Source organism: Haliotis asinina, chromosome 5, assembly GCF_037392515.1.
Source record: "Haliotis asinina isolate JCU_RB_2024 chromosome 5, JCU_Hal_asi_v2, whole genome shotgun sequence".
In the NCBI taxonomy this organism is placed as follows: Eukaryota; Metazoa; Mollusca; class Gastropoda; order Lepetellida; family Haliotidae; genus Haliotis; species Haliotis asinina.
Genome location: NC_090284.1, coordinates 15,446,358 through 15,465,296, shown reverse-complemented (window position 1 = coordinate 15,465,296; position 18,939 = coordinate 15,446,358). Strand labels below are relative to the sequence as shown.

The window sequence follows — 18,939 nt, the reverse complement described above, 5'->3', positions numbered from 1 at the left end:
TCGTGATAGGTTGCCTTACCGCTCTCCAAAGACCACATGAAAGGTTTTTAATCCAAAATGGCAGTGACATTGGCCCCAACGTTGCTGGGCAACGTCAAGTAAAGTGATTAAAAGGGCATTCTCCTAATTTTAGACGGTCACAAAAGTGTCCACCAAAAATTCACTTTCGTGATAGGTTTTAAGCAATGGGGGAAACGAAACACTTTTACTGGTAAGTGCAGTCTCAGGGGAACCTTTGGCTGATGTGACTTTCCACCAAAACGTTATATGATTCGGCGAGAGAAGTATGTTGTGACTAATCAAAACTGTCTTTCAGAAGAATACTCTTTGGTCTGACGTTAGCGCCAGGCTTAAGGGGGATTTCATTGCGTCTTGGGAAATTGTCAGCAGGCGAGGTATCCATGATGGCCCTTGGAGGTATGCTTCTATGTGTCTATACAACCGCCATTACCTCCTCGCTTCAGTCGGTGGAACTACCACATGGCGTGGACGCTTGCTGAACTGTTGCATGAAATTAGAAGGTGAACATGTCGGTACTCAATCCCATTAGGAATAACGCTAGATGAGAAAGTAAGGGGTGTTGTTGGTTGTGTTTGGCCTGTCGTAAAATGTCAAACTGTGAAGTTACGGAGAGTTTTTAAACACTCCTATAAAAAGTGTCTAACTTGTTGATATGCGTTAAGCGTGCTTTTACGGATTTGGGGGTTGGGGTGAGTGAGTGTGGTTTAATGCAACTTTTAGCAATATTCCAGCAATGTTACGGCGTGAGACACCAGAAATGGGCTGCACACATTGTGCCCATATGGGGATTCGACCCAGGTCTTCGGCGTGACTAGCCAGTGTTTTATCCATTAGGCTACGGATTTGGTATCTCAAGGGGTGACAACAGTCAAGAGACAACAAACACTGCTGGATATTGGAAAGCGCGAGGAAATTAGACAATTTTCAAATGCTGATCCTGTCCACGATAGCTTGTGTACATGGTTGAGATTTTGCCTTTGGGTTTCTACATATAGGGGGAGAAAACCGTTAAGTCCTACTTCACATGAGTGGGTACTTTCTCGTGCTATTCAACAGTAAGTCCCCGTGGTCCCTAGTATGGTGATCTACCTTCAATTTTGGGCGATCTGTAGTCCATTTTTACATTGTATTGTCCAAAGATGTTTTTCCACTTTTAAAGATATCTGCGAGCTAGTTTTAACTCAGTCTGTGATATTCTAGTGGTTTTACTGTCCTTCGCCGACAGGGTTTTGTATAGTATGTATGTATTATAAATTTAGAAAAAATATATCTAAAAATATTGCCTATGTGATTTTACATCTTAACTCACTCACTCATTCACTATTGATGTGATTTTACATCTTAACTCACTCACTCATTCACTATTGAACAGTATTCTAACTGTATCACGGTGTGTGAATTTTATGTAGGAGGAAAACGCTTACCGGTTTTTTTTTATGAAACCAGCCATCTGGCATATAATGACAACAACATGCGAACATACCCGGAGCGAAACGGGGTTCGAAGTCATAATTGATGTAACCAGTTTGGAGTCTGGTGTATCCAAAGGGACGCAACTCTTCACCACGAATTGTGACACCTCAGATGACTTGAGTACTGGTGATTCCAGCAGTGTAGCTACTGCTATGAAACAAACCCCGTGCTTACACGTGATTGTTGTTAAAACAAATCTAAATAATAAAGTTTTGAAAACTATCGGACTTGCACAAAAAAACATCTAATGTGTTGTATGAAGCATCCTGAAATTTCTCGGGTATTGTGAGACAATGTCCTAAACATCACACATTTTCCTTCAAAGCTCAAGCCTTGCTCCATGTGTCACATTTAGAAACAAACTGAATATATAATGTCTTTAAATGGCACGTATCATAAACAGATTAAAAGGTATCCATCGTGTATCTGATCCAAATAAGTCTGTTCAACATTTTCGAAGGCTTGGAGATAAGGTTACATCAAAATTTAACTGTAACTACCAAGATGCCGATGGCTGAGATATCGGTAAATATATCGTGTGTCAGTGACTGAGATATCGGTGGATATATCGTGTGTCAATGGCTGAGATATCAGTGAATATATCGTGTGTCCATGGCTGAGATATCAGTGAATATATCGTGTGTCATTGCCTGGGATATCAGTGAATATGTCGTATTTCCATGGCCGAGATATCAGTGATTATATCGTGAATCAATGGCTGAGATATCAGTGAATATATCGTGTGTCAATGGCTGTGATATCGGTGACTATATCGTGTGTCCAAAGTTATAATTGATTGAGTATGAAGGCGTGCTTTATACTACCTGTTGATGTTTAAAAGTTGAGCTTGATTTTCAGTTTAGTTGGGGGCACAATTAAAATACACGTGACAATTAAACTACACATAACAATTAAAATACACATGACAATTAAAATACACATGGCAATTAAAATTCAACTGCAATTTAAAATACACATAACAATTAAAATACACATAACAATTAAAATACACATAATGTTCGTCACGCTGAGGACCCGGGTTCGATATTCCCTACATCGGAACAATATCGTGACGTCCATATCTGGTGTTCCCCGATGCGATATTGACGGAATGTAGCTAAAAGTGACGTAAAACCATACACTCACTCCGAGGCCACTATACAGTCTGACCTATTTGGTCTTGCTGGACAGCTTGTTGAGTACAGTCACGGGTTGTAGCTTAAGTCACATAATAATTTTCAACAAGATGGATTAAAACTTTAGTTACATATTTCATGAGGTTTTCATGACATAAAACAATACTCTTCCCAGATGAGTCTACTATGGTTCGAAGAAGAATGTTTGTGAGGCGTTGTGTTTGATGTGACAATGTTGCGTCTGGTGGTGCTATTGGTGTATTGACAACTCAGAGGGTGGTGCGCGACGCTTCTCAGTGGACGTATCGATAATCGGCGTCATTGAAAGAATTATAGCCAATGTATGAGAGAGTCAGCCTGGATTTTATTGCCGCTTTTAGGTATATTTCAGCGATATTATGCACCTGAAATGGACTTAAGAACCTTGTACCCGCGTAAAGAATTGAACCCGGGCCTAAGCGTGGTGGGCTTCACTAGTGTATGAATTATGCGCTTTGGTTATATACCGCCGCACTCAGCAATATTCCATCTATACGGTGGCAGTATGTAAATATTCCAGTCTGGGCCAGACAATCCAGTGATTAACATCATGAGTATCGAGCGGAGCAGTAGGGATGCATTGACATGTGTCAGCCAGTTCAGCGAACCTCCCTTCAATCGCCTCTTACGACTAGCATGGGTTGCAGAGGACCAATACTAACCTCGCGCCCATGGTTAATGCATTCATAAAGATATATGTGTGCATTTGTGCGAGCGTTTGCATGTGCATGCATGCGTGTCTGATTGTACAAGTCGGGACAAATGTCGGTTTTAACAAGGACTTCCAACACAGACAGTGCATACCAAATCAGAGGCGACCAGTCTTTGGTGCAACCTTTAATTAAACCTCGGCGCTTGGCAGAGTAACAAGTCTTGAAATATCTTGAGGTGAATGCGTCTGGAATCGAACCAACGACCTTGCGTCACCAGACACGATACTCAGTAGGTCACTAGGGCACGGAAAGTGCCATTCTATCAATTGAGAAATGTTGACGGAACTCCTTGACATTCACGAACGAAACAAACATCAGCCTTCAGTATGGCCGGTGGAGTTAGCTCCCTTGGTTGGCATTTTTTGTCTCAAGTCCACACGTCCTTCACATTAGTAGCTTGTCCAGGAATGGCACCAGTTATAGACCAAATTAAAATTCGTTATGAGACAGAACATTTCATCAGCTATTGTCTGGGGTGGAAGTCATTTTCATCAGAGAGTGATATTTCCAAACATTTGAAAATGAGCAAGTAATTGACTAAAGCTGATTATTGGAAATTAAGACAAAAGCCAGGACTAAAACATTCATTTGTTGGCTATTGGCTAATAGACCTCGTCAGATGTTCTCATGAGATTGCCAAGTTTTTGTCGTTTCAGCCATACTTATATCAGGAAGCCTATATATATAGGGGGAGAAGAAACTCCTCGAAAAGCCGCTGAACGAATGTCTCGGGCCGTTACGTAGCCAATGTAGCCAATATAGTGGCAGCGTAGTATTTAAGATTGAGCCCGGTTTACTTTCAACAGCTGATTAAGTTCGCTGAGTGTTGTAACAACTGAAATACAACATGTAGAAGATAGATTAACTATTTTGTCACTTCAGTTTAAGTCAGGTAATTGGTGTTAGTGTCGTATTAGGGCAGCAGATTTGCAGTAAAGTTTCAAGTTGGTATGTTATAGCTCACTGGCTTCCATTCTCGATTCACCGCGAAGATAGACTAAATTATGCAGATACAAACTTCTTTCACACATTCGTTTAATTTTTAGAAGGAAAACATACCTTTAGTTGAAAGGTATTTGCAAGTAATAGTGACAGTTTTGTGACTTGTAAGGGTGTAACTGAGGTGTGTGAAAAATAGGACATTTCGCCGATCTGTTCTGATTCGCCATTGAAATGCTACACGCCATTGTTTGAGCATTCCTAGTTACTTCATCAAAAACATCTTTCACATTCACCTTTATTTCATATGAGGGGGATACACTATCGGGTGAAATATGTTTGCAAGTAACAGAGATACTTTTATAATCTAAAAAAGAATGTTAGGGTGTATTTGAGGTGTGTGAAAAATGTGACATATTGGCGATCTGCTCTGATTCGCCATTGAAACACTACACGCCGTTGTCTGGGTGTTTCTAGTAATTACTTCAAACACATCTTTCATATACACCTTTAATTATTATGAGGGGAATGTACTGTCAGGTGAAATGTGTTTGCAAGTAATAGTGATAGTTTCATAATCTAAAACAAAGTGTTAGGGTGTATTTGAGGTGTGTGAAAAATATGACATTTTGCCGATCTGATCTGATTCGCCATTGACGCTTGAGGGTTATAGTTCCATAACTTCGTTCTTTCTTGTTGATATTATTATTTGACAAAACTGGAAAGGCGTTTAGAACGCGTTGTGACAGTTTTACACTTTATTTTTTAGGGCAATGTGACAGTGTCAGTTAACATTTTGTTAATGCCCATTCCATTCCCCACATGCAAAAAGATATCTGAAGTAATTAATAATATAAACAAAAATCTACAAAAAAGTAGATTTGTGTTCTCACGATACGTTTGCGTTCTCTAACATGTTTTGGGAGGGAAGGCCGCGGTGTATCATTTATTCTTTCATTCATTCACATATGTACTTTTCTTTTATTCTTTTTATTTATTTATTTATTTATTTCACATAATTCTTGCTCTTAATTCTTACTATAATTCATTCATTCATTGTAAAATGGCTTGCCGAATAAAACATTCATTTGTTGGCTATTGGCTAATAGACCTCGTCAGATGTTCTCATGAGATTGCCAAGTTTTTGTCGTTTCAGCCATACTTATATCAGGAAGCCTATATATATAGGGGGAGAAGAAACTCCTCGAAAAGCCGCTGAACGAATGTCTCGGGCCGTTACGTAGCCAATGTAGCCAATATAGTGGCAGCGTAGTATTTAAGATTGAGCCCGGTTTACTTTCAACAGCTGATTAAGTTCGCTGAGTGTTGTAACAACTGAAATACAACATGTAGAAGATAGATTAACTATTTTGTCACTTCAGTTTAAGTCAGGTAATTGGTGTTAGTGTCGTATTAGGGCAGCAGATTTGCAGTAAAGTTTCAAGTTGGTATGTTATAGCTCACTGGCTTCCATTCTCGATTCACCGCGAAGATAGACTAAATTATGCAGATACAAACTTCTTTCACACATTCGTTTAATTTTTAGAAGGAAAACATACCTTTAGTTGAAAGGTATTTGCAAGTAATAGTGACAGTTTTGTGACTTGTAAGGGTGTAACTGAGGTGTGTGAAAAATAGGACATTTCGCCGATCTGTTCTGATTCGCCATTGAAATGCTACACGCCATTGTTTGAGCATTCCTAGTTACTTCATCAAAAACATCTTTCACATTCACCTTTATTTCATATGAGGGGGATACACTATCGGGTGAAATATGTTTGCAAGTAACAGAGATACTTTTATAATCTAAAAAAGAATGTTAGGGTGTATTTGAGGTGTGTGAAAAATGTGACATATTGGCGATCTGCTCTGATTCGCCATTGAAACACTACACGCCGTTGTCTGGGTGTTTCTAGTAATTACTTCAAACACATCTTTCATATACACCTTTAATTATTATGAGGGGAATGTACTGTCAGGTGAAATGTGTTTGCAAGTAATAGTGATAGTTTCATAATCTAAAACAAAGTGTTAGGGTGTATTTGAGGTGTGTGAAAAATATGACATTTTGCCGATCTGATCTGATTCGCCATTGACGCTTGAGGGTTATAGTTCCATAACTTCGTTCTTTCTTGTTGATATTATTATTTGACAAAACTGGAAAGGCGTTTAGAACGCGTTGTGACAGTTTTACACTTTATTTTTTAGGGCAATGTGACAGTGTCAGTTAACATTTTGTTAATGCCCATTCCATTCCCCACATGCAAAAAGATATCTGAAGTAATTAATAATATAAACAAAAATCTACAAAAAAGTAGATTTGTGTTCTCACGATACGTTTGCGTTCTCTAACATGTTTTGGGAGGGAAGGCCGCGGTGTATCATTTATTCTTTCATTCATTCACATATGTACTTTTCTTTTATTCTTTTTATTTATTTATTTATTTATTTCACATAATTCTTGCTCTTAATTCTTACTATAATTCATTCATTCATTGTAAAATGGCTTGCCGAATACCCCCGAGAGGTGTTCCAGTACATGATCATGACATTGCCCTCAATCAAGAATCAAACGCAATACCTCAACGTCGAATTTAAGGTCTGTAAACGTCATTACAGTTGAAAGACGTTACACCATGTATTGACATTGTTCTCGGTGTTTGATGCGTAGGAATGAATGCGTTCTCTAACATGTTTTGGGAGGGAAGGCCGCGGTGTATCATTTATTCTTTCATTCATTCACATATGTACTTCTTTCTTTTATTCTTTTTCTTTATTTCTTTCATTCATTCACATACTTCTTGCTCTCAATTCTTACTATCATTCATTCATTCATTCATTGTAAAATTCCGAGTGATACAATAAACTGGCTGAAGTTCTGTTAAACACAACTGAAGCTGCGCTGGGAACGAGCCAAGTCACTATGTGCGTTGGAGCATGACGAGGAACACGTTAATTAACACAAATGGTAAAGAAAGCAAGCGAGTGACCTATCCCTGCTGTAGAGTATCCCTGCTTGTATACATGTAGCAGATTAACATAACACATGCCAATGCAAGACAGAGAAGTCATGTCTGCATATTTTGATGTCATCATTTCTGTCACCACTCACTGAAGACTGATAACCCCAAAATGAAAGTTCAGATTTTATTTGCCTTTTTAATGGTATTCAAATAAGTCTTGTTCACTTGTGGTCAGTGGAAATGTAAATGTGAGTTTCTTTCCATTTAACTCAATGGCCTTTAAAGATGATTATATCCATTTAACAAATACCGTTACATTTTCACTTACTCATTGATACGAAGGAGACTAATATTTCTCTGCCTAGTTTTTTCAAGACATATTAAAACAACCATGACTAATTAAAAACTGAAATTAAAAATTTCATAACAGAAACAAACAGGTTTTTTATAACTGTATATTTTAAAAGTGTTGAAAAACTGAACATGCCTTACTAGTCTAATGTGAACCCTTAAGGAAGTGATGAAGATAAGCATTGGTGAAAAATACTTCTTATTAGTTCAGCATGTACAGTAGCTGTCCATATAAGTGTACATCAACCATCAAATGAAACTCATTACGTTTATTAACTTCTGGCATTTTACTTACATAAACATGTTAAGATATCATCCTTTTACAGTCTCAGTCTTGTTTTAGTACTTTGTTAGACCTCCTCGCTCAGCAATGCATGCCTGAATACGCCTAGGCACACTACCCATCAAAGTTTGTAGGTAATCGTGTGACAGGGTATCCCAATATTTTACCACCTCGGCCTTCATATCTTCAATATTTCTCAGTCCCTTTTGGTTTATTCTGTCCTTCATGACTCCCCACACATTCTCAATTGGGTTTAGGTCTGGGCTGTAACTGGGCCAGTCTAAAACTTGAACATTTTCGCCCGACAACCACTGTTTTGTGTAGCGCGCAGTGTGTTTTGGGTCATTATCATGCTGGAAAATCCAATCATCTTCATACAATGTTTGTGCTGTCGGAAGAAGGTGACCATTTAGAATGTCAACGTATCTTTCTTTTGTCAAGTTTCCCGTGAAAACACACAATGGCGTCACTCCGCGAGCCGATATGCCACCCCACGTGAAACTTCGGGCTATGTTTTGGTCGCTGGTAGATAGGTTTGACAGTATCTTTGGTCCAAATTTTCACACAGTTAGGGAAAAGCCAAACAGAACTTTCATCCGAAAAGAAAACATTATCCCAATCTTGATTTTCATGAGCCCGACACCAGTTTAAACGTTTTTCCTTTTGTGCATCTTTCATCAACGGCGAGGGAATTCCACGTTTTTTCACCCAATTAAGTCTCTGTAATTCCTGCCTAACTGTTTCATTGCATACCTGAGGACTTCCTCTGCTAATCATTTCATTTCTGATGTTCTCAACACTTTTCAATTTGCCCCTACTGACAATCTGCCCATGTCTTCGGCGATCCACAACACTGAATTTCCTAGGCCGACCTGCCCCTGCTTTGTGCTCTATCCCGGTTCCTGTTTGAATATTCTTCAAAGTTCTGTATACTGTAGACAGAGGAATACCATGTCTACAAGCTAAAACTTTAGCATCAGCCTCACCCCTTTCAAAATCATCTAGAATGAGCTTTCTTTTCTCTCTTGCTGTAAATTCTGCCATGTCAACACAGGAAGCCGTCTGCTCAGACAAGGGAGATAACTCTTGACGTAATGAGCTGTCTTCTAAGCCTTCAAGAGTTGTCTCCCTTATTTAGTATGCTTAGTGCATAGTGAAAGCCCTTTTTCCAATCTTAGCATCATTAGAAAAAAAACAAAGATTTTCTCAATAATTTTTGGGAACACTGTATGAAACAATATGGACTGGAATGTAATTAAAAAAAACAACATACACATACTACCGATCAAGAAGTATTTGACACATAAGGCATGGCTGGTATGTTTCTGTCAATCAAGACACTTCCAGTCTCTATTGCGTCAACTCAGGAAGTGGATTTACAAAATAATGTAGAAATAATATGGACAGGAATGCAATATGATAAATTTCATAAAACTCACAACATTATGCATGCACGAGTCAAAATGTTATCACAAAGCAAACAACTTATTAGACTTGACAGTCAACGATAGTCCTTTATCACACACAATTGTTTTCCATGACAAGCATGTAAACATGACATATTTATGGCTAACAACTTCCTTTTCATTCTTTATCTGAAAAAAAAATATAAATAAATGTTGTGATCCATGCAATGTATCATGTTTTAAGTTCATCCAACTTGTAAATGTCTTTCAACACCTTTAAAAGCATGTACATATCATGTGAACTCATGTATTGCTGCAATGTGATTAAAAAAGTAAGAAATGGTAAAATGTTTATAAAATGAAACAATTAATTTGGACGATCATGTGATGAGAATTGTGAAAGACGGCATGTAACAGAGTGGTGAATCCTATCATCAGTCCCAACTGGCTGGGGAGGAGTTTGGCTGTTGAGTCTTCCCTCTATGCAAATCTGAATTGTTTCTTGGATCAAATTCTTTCCACAGTTTTTCAAACTCTTTCTGATATGCTACAACAAAGTCTGGGTTGTTTGTGATGAGCAGATTCTCCTGGTTGCCTGTGATGGCATTCCTCGTCCAGTTGAAGGAACCATTGATGAGAATCTTATTGTCCACAATAACAAACTTGTGGTGCATGAAGAATGATGAATGATCAGTCCGAACGTTTATGCCTGCAACAATACAAGAGTATTGTTCAAATAAAGATTCGTCCTGTAATGTCTCATACATGTATATGCACATTATATACTAGTATTGCATAGGTTTTATTTTCACACAAAATATTTTACCACAAAAAATAAATCACAGCAAATAAACCTTTCATTCATACACTACTCATCCTCACCTCTACATTGTTACCATAACCCATTTTCAAAATTGAAGAAAGAAATTTGCGAGAATCTCAAAATGACGACTGATAGCAGAATTCGGAACATAAGACTGATGTGTTTTTCCTCTCTTAATATAGTATACTATCACAATATCTCACTTCTTAAGTACTTAATACTTCCGTGAGTACATGTATTACTATATATATCACGCACATAGGGATTTCCTGAGAGTAAGCAATACACACCACCTGACAGGTTAAGCCACTCCAGCTGTTTTCATTGCTATTAGTGGTAGCCTAAGAGACATCAATTGCTGATTACAGGAATAATTGTTGTCTAAACTGTCAATTCTGTGAAATCTGCACCAAGCAAAAAGAGTATTTTTACAGTACTGAGGTTGTTACAAAAACTTACCTTCCCTTACAACTCTTGGTTAAAGCTGTGGAGTAAGTATCACTGCATCCTCAATTACAATAATGACATTGCTAGTGGAGATAAATATGACTTTTGTCCAGTATCGTTACCAAAACCACATTAAATTTAAAGCTGGCCTGCTGGCAACACGTACAGATCAACACTGATATCACATTTAGTCTTGTAGTGAATGGGGAGTTCAGTTTTATGCTCAGCAATGTTCCAACTGTATGGTAGTGGTCTATAAACAGTGGAGCATGGACCAGACAAACCAGTGATCAACAGCATGAGCATCTACCTACACAACTGGGATATGATAACATGTGACAACCAAGCACTCATGGCTGATACAGCATAACAGAAAAGAGTAAGAGTTCCTCCTGTTCCCCCATCTCAAATAATATTTTTGACATATCCTGGAATTATTAACAAAACCTTAGAAAACATTTACTAGAGGACTCACAAAAATACGTATGAGCCCCAAAATTAAGTGTAATATATCGGGCTGAACAATTGTTACACATGTTAATCTGCAGAAGAAAGAATATAGTGGAATGGAAGGAACTCTTTCCAAGAAAAGTGCAACATTGTTATTACTATTAAGATTTGTATTTGTATCTGTTGTTTAATGCCTCACTCATCAATATCCCTGCTACATGATGGCAGTGTGTAAATAATTGAATCTGGCAACTGAGTGATCAACAGCATGATCACTGATCTATGCCAGTGGGAAACAATTACATGTCAACAGATTTCCATCAAACTGTTGGATGCACACCTTCTTTCCTGAATCGCCATATCTGTGATCCTGTCATCTCGGTCTGTTCATCATCTGTGATGATCCTGACAACCTTTCCTTTCTTGTGGAGTTGAATCAGTATATCCGCAAGGTCCTGGCAACATATCACAAACACACACACATCTAGACTGCGTTCAGCCCTGCCAAGGTGTTTGTACAGTTCGCTGAGTGATGTGTTCTTGTGGGAATATCTGCAGTTCACGTGGCTACAGCCTTCTCGTCTTTGAAAATGGGCCTTACAAGCTACTTCTTTGTCAGGGAAAAATAAAACTTTAGAAAAACTGTTCTTTGCTTTCCTTCTTGTTCTCCACCATGTCAGACCTTGATAAATAATCTCTGTTAACACTCCTATCGCCAGTGTCGTTCCAAAAACGTAAGCACCTTGAACAATCAATGATCTGTCTGGCATTTCAGATGTGTGTATCAAATTCCAACAGTGAGACAATCTTTGGAACAGACAGGTTGTCACGTGGGGTAGGGGATTTCCCACTCAAAACACGATTTGTATTAGATACGAAAAGCAAATTGATTTAGAAAAAAATATGTTTTCGTTGTATGGACAGCTTCAACAATTATTCACAATATGTTTTGTTAAGGCATCTTCATATTTCATATCTTATTATATTTTGATATTTGTAACTGCTACAAAATTGCATACAGGCTAAACTGCAAAATAAATCCGTTTGTGTTATAAGAATATTTTTCATGACGACCCGCTTCCGCTTGCAGGTGCTCACTTCCGGTGTGACGTTCACAGGTTTACAATGACGGATTCAAGCTCCGTATGTAATCTCTGACATTGTTTTGTCGAACCTCGTAGATATTCTTTCTCTTTGACAGGAGTATGTCGTTGTATGATGTTACTGTTATATGTAAATCGTGAAATAATCACGACTATTATCACTGGTGAATGACAAGTAAAATGACCCCCAGTTTTCGTGCATTCTTGAATTCTTTCATGTATTTCGGCCGGTACTTCTAGTGCGGTAAGGACAAGACTGTAACCTTCCGAACTGTCGGCTGTGGCTTTAGCCTAAGACCCAGGATTCATTTGACTGTCATATCTTTGGGAAGACTTTTCGTATCTGTTCTAAAGGCTAGAATGCAGTTTACCGGACGCAGCACTAGACAGCGCGACTGAGCAGTCATCTCACTATAGCGCCTCCACCCTTTACGATCCTTAGGGCTTGGGGTTCGGATTAAGCACCCTTTACGACCTGTAGGGTTAGGGTTAGGGATCCTTTACGGTCCTTAGGGTTTTGGGATTAGGTTTAGGACTTGGGGTAAGGGACTGGTACCTTTTCCGATCCTTAGGGAGCTCTAATTATCTGAAAATCTGTCTCCGGTAAAGTGCAGTCCTCCCATTCTAAATAACCCTTAGCGTCCCCTTGGGTTGGGTAGGCACTGCCATTCAAACAACCCAGTTTTCAAGGTGAGTTAGGTATTAACGAAGTGTGAGTGGTGATTTAATTGCTAGTCATATTTTTTATAGGTCATTATGGAGGAAACAGATGTTCCATTGAATTTTGGGGAAGAAGATGAACTTGATCGCCGAAAAAAGTTGAAGTGAGCAAAATCAGATTTTCGTATCTTATAACAATGTTTCTCATGAATATTTGTCTGTGAACAGCAAAAGGATATTGGCTATGATGTGTGTTTGTGGTCTACTATCTTCTTCGTTCTTGCTTTATCTATTTTGATTGTGCCCACCAGCTTATAAAATAGCAATGACACATGTTTTACCTATCTGCCATAAGTTTGGGGTGAAATGTTTCAATCAAAAACAATGCATGAAAAAATGCTAAGCAAGCATTTCTTCAGAGGATATCACCAGCGTTTCTTTAATTCAAGTCGACAAATGGCTATATTGTATGTTTTGTCATTATCATGTTTTCCAGGCATCCAGTGGCAGTATTCTTCCACATGATATTCCGTGGCGGTGCCATCGTTGCATACTTGCTTTGTGGACTTTTCAGTAGCAGTTTCATAACAAACTTTGTGGTCATTGTCATTCTCCTCTCAATGGACTTCTGGACAGTGAAAAACATTACAGGTAGCTCAGACCCACTGAAAAAGATTTACACCAATGACTATTATATGTAGACTAGGCCTTCAGCAACCTAACCTTATTGTAAGAGGCATCTCATAAAGATCTGTTTTGCAGACTCGCTGACCTGTTTACTGCATAGTTTGACGATCATGATGTCAATCACTGGATTCTCTGTTCCAGGTGTCATTATTTATAGACAACAGTCATATGGCTGGTATATTGCTGAGTGCAGCATTTGTAGTGCTAGTAACATTTGTATCAGTACCTGAGTATATTGTGAGATTCAAGGCTTTCAAGTATACGTAATTTATATAATCAACCCAAACATCTGGACATACACTACATTATCTGTGTAGGAGCGCACTCTCGTTTTCCTTACCGTGCATCCTATTGATCTTTCAGGGAGACTCCTAGTAGGCCTGAGATGGTGGAATTATGTTGACGATGAGGGGAAAAGTCACTGGATATATGAATCTCGGAAGGTCAGTTGACACTTATAAACAATATTCCATATCTGGTCATGTCTCCTTTCAAGCCATTTCATAGTACTACTTTAAGGGTCTAGACTAACCACCCACCCCGGACAACTGCCCCTTGGCCATCTGCCCCTCTGTGCCCCACCTAACCCAAAAGTAACAGTTTAAAATTTTAAAGCGCTATTTTAAAGCGCTATATAATAAAACATCATAGATAGAGGACCTCGGGAAGCTATATAATAAAACATCATAGATAGAGGACCTTGGGAAATTTCTGCATGGCAGGGCAGATAGCCAGGGGACCTTTGTCCAGGGACCGTTTAGCCTATTACCCAAATTGACTTGTAGCTTTTAAAGTCAGTAATTCACTGTGGACACTCCGTCTGTTGACATTTCAGGACAAAGGTGGAAGCAAGGTGTCAGCAGTGGAGTCCAGACTCTTCTGGTTGTCTCTAGTTATCAGCGAAGTCATCTGGGTGATCCTTTTCTTCGGCACAATATTCACATTTAATCTCAAATGGATCGTAAGTAACATCATTCTGTTTGTTAGATATTACTGAAAACATTCTATGTGATTCTTTGTTCAAATAATCAAAGCTTGTAACTTGCTTTAGTTTATTGTTTGCCCGCTAACTGCTCAGTGCTGATTAAATACCTGACCTACTTTACCATCATTATTAAACAATCACAGTTGATGTCTTGATGACATACTGAAGTTGATTGTTCAAACATGTCCATGACTCCTTCTCATGACTCCTAAATTTTCATGTCATGGGCAAACACTGATTCTTTGTATGGTTTGTTTCAGATGGTTGTGATAGTGGGGATCATCATGAATGGTGCCAACCTTTATGGATACATTAGATGTAAACTTGGTGCCAAGAAGAAGCTTTCCTCTGTGGCATCAAACTTCCTGGGTGCTCAACTGTTTAGATCAGTAAGTAAACAATATAGATCTGTTTGGATTTCTGTGGCAGAATCCTCCAGCACCAATGTTAGTGAACTCCAGTGAGTAATATCAAACTTGTAAGGCATGATTGACTTTTAAACTGAGTTAAGTGCCAAGTGCTGATGGGTTCCTGTACCTCATGTTTGTTTCTGTGGTTACAAAGCTTGGTAACAGTGCGTGTCATGGCTGATTCAGTGATTGTATATCACACTTGAAACCATGGATGCTAATGAATTAATATCCCCTGCAACACGTTTTGGAATGGGTATTAAAATGCACCCCGTCCGTCCGTGCATGCACATTTATCTTTTCCAGAGCGTAACTTTAATACCATTCAATATTTCTTCACCAAACTTGGCACATAGATAGATCTGGTGGTGTATTAGTGCCCTTTGGTAGTTAGAGTATTCTTGATAAAATACTTTCTTGCATTTCCATGGCAACAAGTGTGTGACTTAGACTGAATTTGTTGTTAATGCTCTTTTCTGGAACATAACTCTAAACCGGTCACTATTTCTTCACTAAACTTGAAACATGGATTGGTCTAGTGATGTACTGGTGCCTTTTGATCATTTTGGAATTCTGAATAAAATATTTTTGGCATTTCCATGGCAACAAGTGTGACTTAGACTGAAATTGGTGGGTGTGCTCTTTTCTGGAACAGAACTCTAAACCGGTCACTATTTCTTCACCAAAATCGACACAGATTGATACCTTTTGGTAGTTTTGGAATTCTGAATAAAATATATTTTGCATTTCCATGGCAACAACTTTGACTTTGAAATTGGTGGATATGCTCTTTTCTGGACCAGAACTTCAAAATCGTTCACTATTTCTTCACCAATCTTGGCACATAGATAGATGTGGTGGTGCACTGGTGCCTTTTGGTAGCTTTGGAACTCTGGATGAAATATATGTCTGTGTTCCCATGGCAACAAGTTTGACTTTGAGTAAGTTTGACTCAATTTGGTGAAAGTGGTCTTATCTGAAGCAGAACTGTAAAATCTTTCAATATTTCTTCACCAAACTTGCACATAGATTGGTCTGATGGTTTACTGGTGCCCTTTGTTAGTTTTGGAATTCTGAATAAAATATTTTCGATATTCTCTTTCCACTAAAACATTTGGCATTATCATAAATAGGAGACATATTCATGAGGAGTAATTTACCGAGAGTCAAGCGGTTTAAAGACTGGTTTCACAAATTTCGCTGGTTACATACTGAAAACAATCAGAAAGGGAGAGTTCAAAAGGTGTGTAGCAGCTGGTAAATTGAATGGATTCAATCACTTTGAGATAACTGCATTGGCCGTCACAGTAATTACATGGGAAAACGTGCTAGTGTGTATGGACATTGTGGCTGTTACAGTGTAACAGTGTAAGATGATGTTCATCACCGAGTTGTTTGTTCTCGGTTCCATGAGACCTTTTGTGGTGCATCGGCTGTTCTAAGCCTGGGTACAGTAGCTGATGTTAACTGTAAATTATGTCATTTCATTTTATCAATTTCAGATGTTATCGTCAGCCACAAAGCCAGCAGAGTCATCAGGAGAACAAAAATGAAGAGTTGAATAAGAGACTATAGTGGGAATATCACCGTTATCATGGTCAGTCATGATACTTTGGCAATGGGCAACAAGTGTTTGATAAATAATGTAATGGATATACTCTGAAATCCAAATTGGTGATGACATCTGAAGAAATCATGATCAAACTTAATTTGATAATGCTGTGAATATCTATTTGTTGACATTCATAACATTCTGCAAATTACTGAGCTGCCAGATATTTCAGATTCCTACAATAACTGTGTCATTACCATAGTAACTCTGACATTACATTGCTGTAGTCACAAGACACAGATTCTTTGACTTCTTAAGAGAAGTGCATTCACCGCAGTATTTTTTGTTGGGATATTTGTTATATGTAATGATTTGGTAACTTGTTGTATGATATATGTCTAATCTGGAGGTCCAGAACTCATAAGTGATGGACGAGTGTTGTCAAACTGTGGTGGTTTACTCTGCAAACAGTCTACAGTATGTAGTGTGGAACACATCCCATCCAGGCTGGTTGGCTGGTGTAACACAGCAGTGTTCCAGCTATATGGCGGTGGGTGGTAAAGAATCAAGCATGGACCAGCAACATGGCTGAGACTAGTAATCATGAAAATCATGACAAAGTGGACATTAAAACTGCGACTAAACAAATGTTGTGATTCTTCAAAGGCAATTAGTAGTTGGTGTAGTAATACAGGACAAATTTTATGGATAGCAACTTCTTGAGTTTATTTTCACGACGTTTCAGGGCTTTGTCCTGTAAACAAGTGTTGCCACAAATGCATGCAAAGAGTGATTGGTGCCAAGTTTTCGACGCCTGCATCATTGTTATGGTTTTCGTGTTTAGCTGTATTGCTGTGTATAGAGGTACTGAAAACAAAGAGAAACCTCTTGACAGACTGAACATGTGGAGGATGAAGACTTTTATGGATAGACAACGTCTTTCTTTCAGTGGATGTGACGTTTCCACGTAGATTCTAACACCGTTATCAAGCAAAAGATGCCAAACATATGCACAAGGAGAAATATATACATGGCAGGGATGTGAGTTTATACAATAGAGGGGGTTGATGTATAGTGTAATGACAAGATTCTTGTTTTGATGGCAAAGCCAATGGACAAGGGTGGGTTATTCTTGATGTAAGTAAGCTGTAGGGATGTAATAACCTTGATCTCTGTTGAAGAAGAGGATGTCAGTAAATACCTTCAGTGTGATTAACTTGACCAAAAGTGGTTTTTAATCAGTTATGGGATGGGTATTGGCATGTTTGTATTGCGGTATATTGTGATATCATTTGGTGTATTGCAATATACTGTGAAAGTGTAACACATTGGGTTAACGTAATGAAATTGCTGTTTCCTTTCTTTTAAAACAATGCCACTATTAGGACTCAGATGTAATTGTACCAGAGATAGTCTGAAAATGTTTCCCCAATTGAAGAGTTCACTCTAAAGTTTGGAACTTAAGACAAAAGCATCTACAGCGGCGTCAGCAGTTTTTGTTTGTTTATCCTCACGACAAGTTTTTTATTTTTTTCAATTTATATGATTTAAAATTCATGCAAAAGCAATTATCTGGCCAACATTCTCAAAACATAATAATATAAAGGAAATACAAATGTTATTAGTATGACTACATGACAAAAATTACCGATCATTTCAAGTGAACCAGTTCGTGAAAGGTGTACTACAATAGATCGTATTGTGAAGTTCGCCCATCCCTAGTCATTATTACATTTCCATGACAGTTCGGGTTCCAACAGTTTCAGTCTTGTTCTCTGTATAAGCAGGTCCACATGTCTTTTTGTTTGTTCGTAGCTTGACTTTCAGCATGTGGGGATATTTGTTGAGGGCCATTGGTTGTACATGTTGTAAATATGTCATGACATCTGTACATAGAGGACATTCCAGCTTGCATAATCTTGTTCATACTGTTTCACTTTCAAGTATTGCTTGACTCTGTACAATGGGAACTAATTTATAATGCTTTTGCATTCATTAAAACGTAATACAGTGACAGTGCCTCTGTTTTATGTGCCTCAAAATATTACCCTCAATATAAGAGACATATGACATTGCATGTCATTTTTACAGTTTGCATTGCAAGACATCCCAACAGAATGTTACTGAATTTTATTCAGTGCAAATGGCAGTGTTTCTACACAATGGCAAAATTCATTGACATATTACAATGATTGCGAACACAGTATTTGCAGTGATCCTCTAGACACAGTCTTCGGCAAAACCTGTTAGCTCCCTTTCAACAGAACTCCACAGACAGATATGAAACTGTTGCCGTCATGCCTGTTCTGTGTTCCTACAGGTTAGTCAGCACTATACCCTTGTAATGGGTTTCCCAAAGTGGTAATGGTGCCGCATCAAGCCGACACTCTGTGATACATCTGAAATGATACTCATCCCAGAGACCACATAATTGATAATATTACATGGTCTCTGTTCCAACCAAACCCTCTCATTCTATACTATTATGACCTCCTTGA

At 38.4% G+C, this 18,939-nt stretch overlaps 2 protein-coding genes across 2 annotated transcripts; one reads left to right on the top strand and one right to left on the bottom strand.

Annotated features, from left to right (window-relative positions):
* Positions 1-7,889: 7,889 nt before the first annotated feature.
* Positions 7,890-11,902, bottom strand: LOC137283576 (uncharacterized). Its single transcript, XM_067815151.1, has 2 exons — positions 11,385-11,902; positions 7,890-10,033 (listed from the first exon to the last, which is right to left on the bottom strand). The coding sequence occupies exons 1-2, from the start codon at positions 11,812-11,814 to the stop codon at positions 9,759-9,761; spliced, it is 705 nt and encodes a 234-aa protein (XP_067671252.1). The 5' UTR covers positions 11,815-11,902; the 3' UTR covers positions 7,890-9,758.
* Positions 11,903-12,124: 222 nt separating this feature from the next.
* LOC137284068 (Golgi apparatus membrane protein TVP23 homolog B-like) lies at positions 12,125-18,455 on the top strand. The gene is made up of 7 exons (XM_067815736.1): positions 12,125-12,187; positions 12,898-12,971; positions 13,304-13,458; positions 13,858-13,937; positions 14,330-14,455; positions 14,740-14,868; positions 16,392-18,455. Exons 1-7 carry the CDS (start codon positions 12,170-12,172, stop codon positions 16,440-16,442), a joined length of 633 nt encoding a protein of 210 aa, XP_067671837.1. The 5' UTR covers positions 12,125-12,169; the 3' UTR covers positions 16,443-18,455.
* Positions 18,456-18,939: the final 484 nt, after the last annotated feature.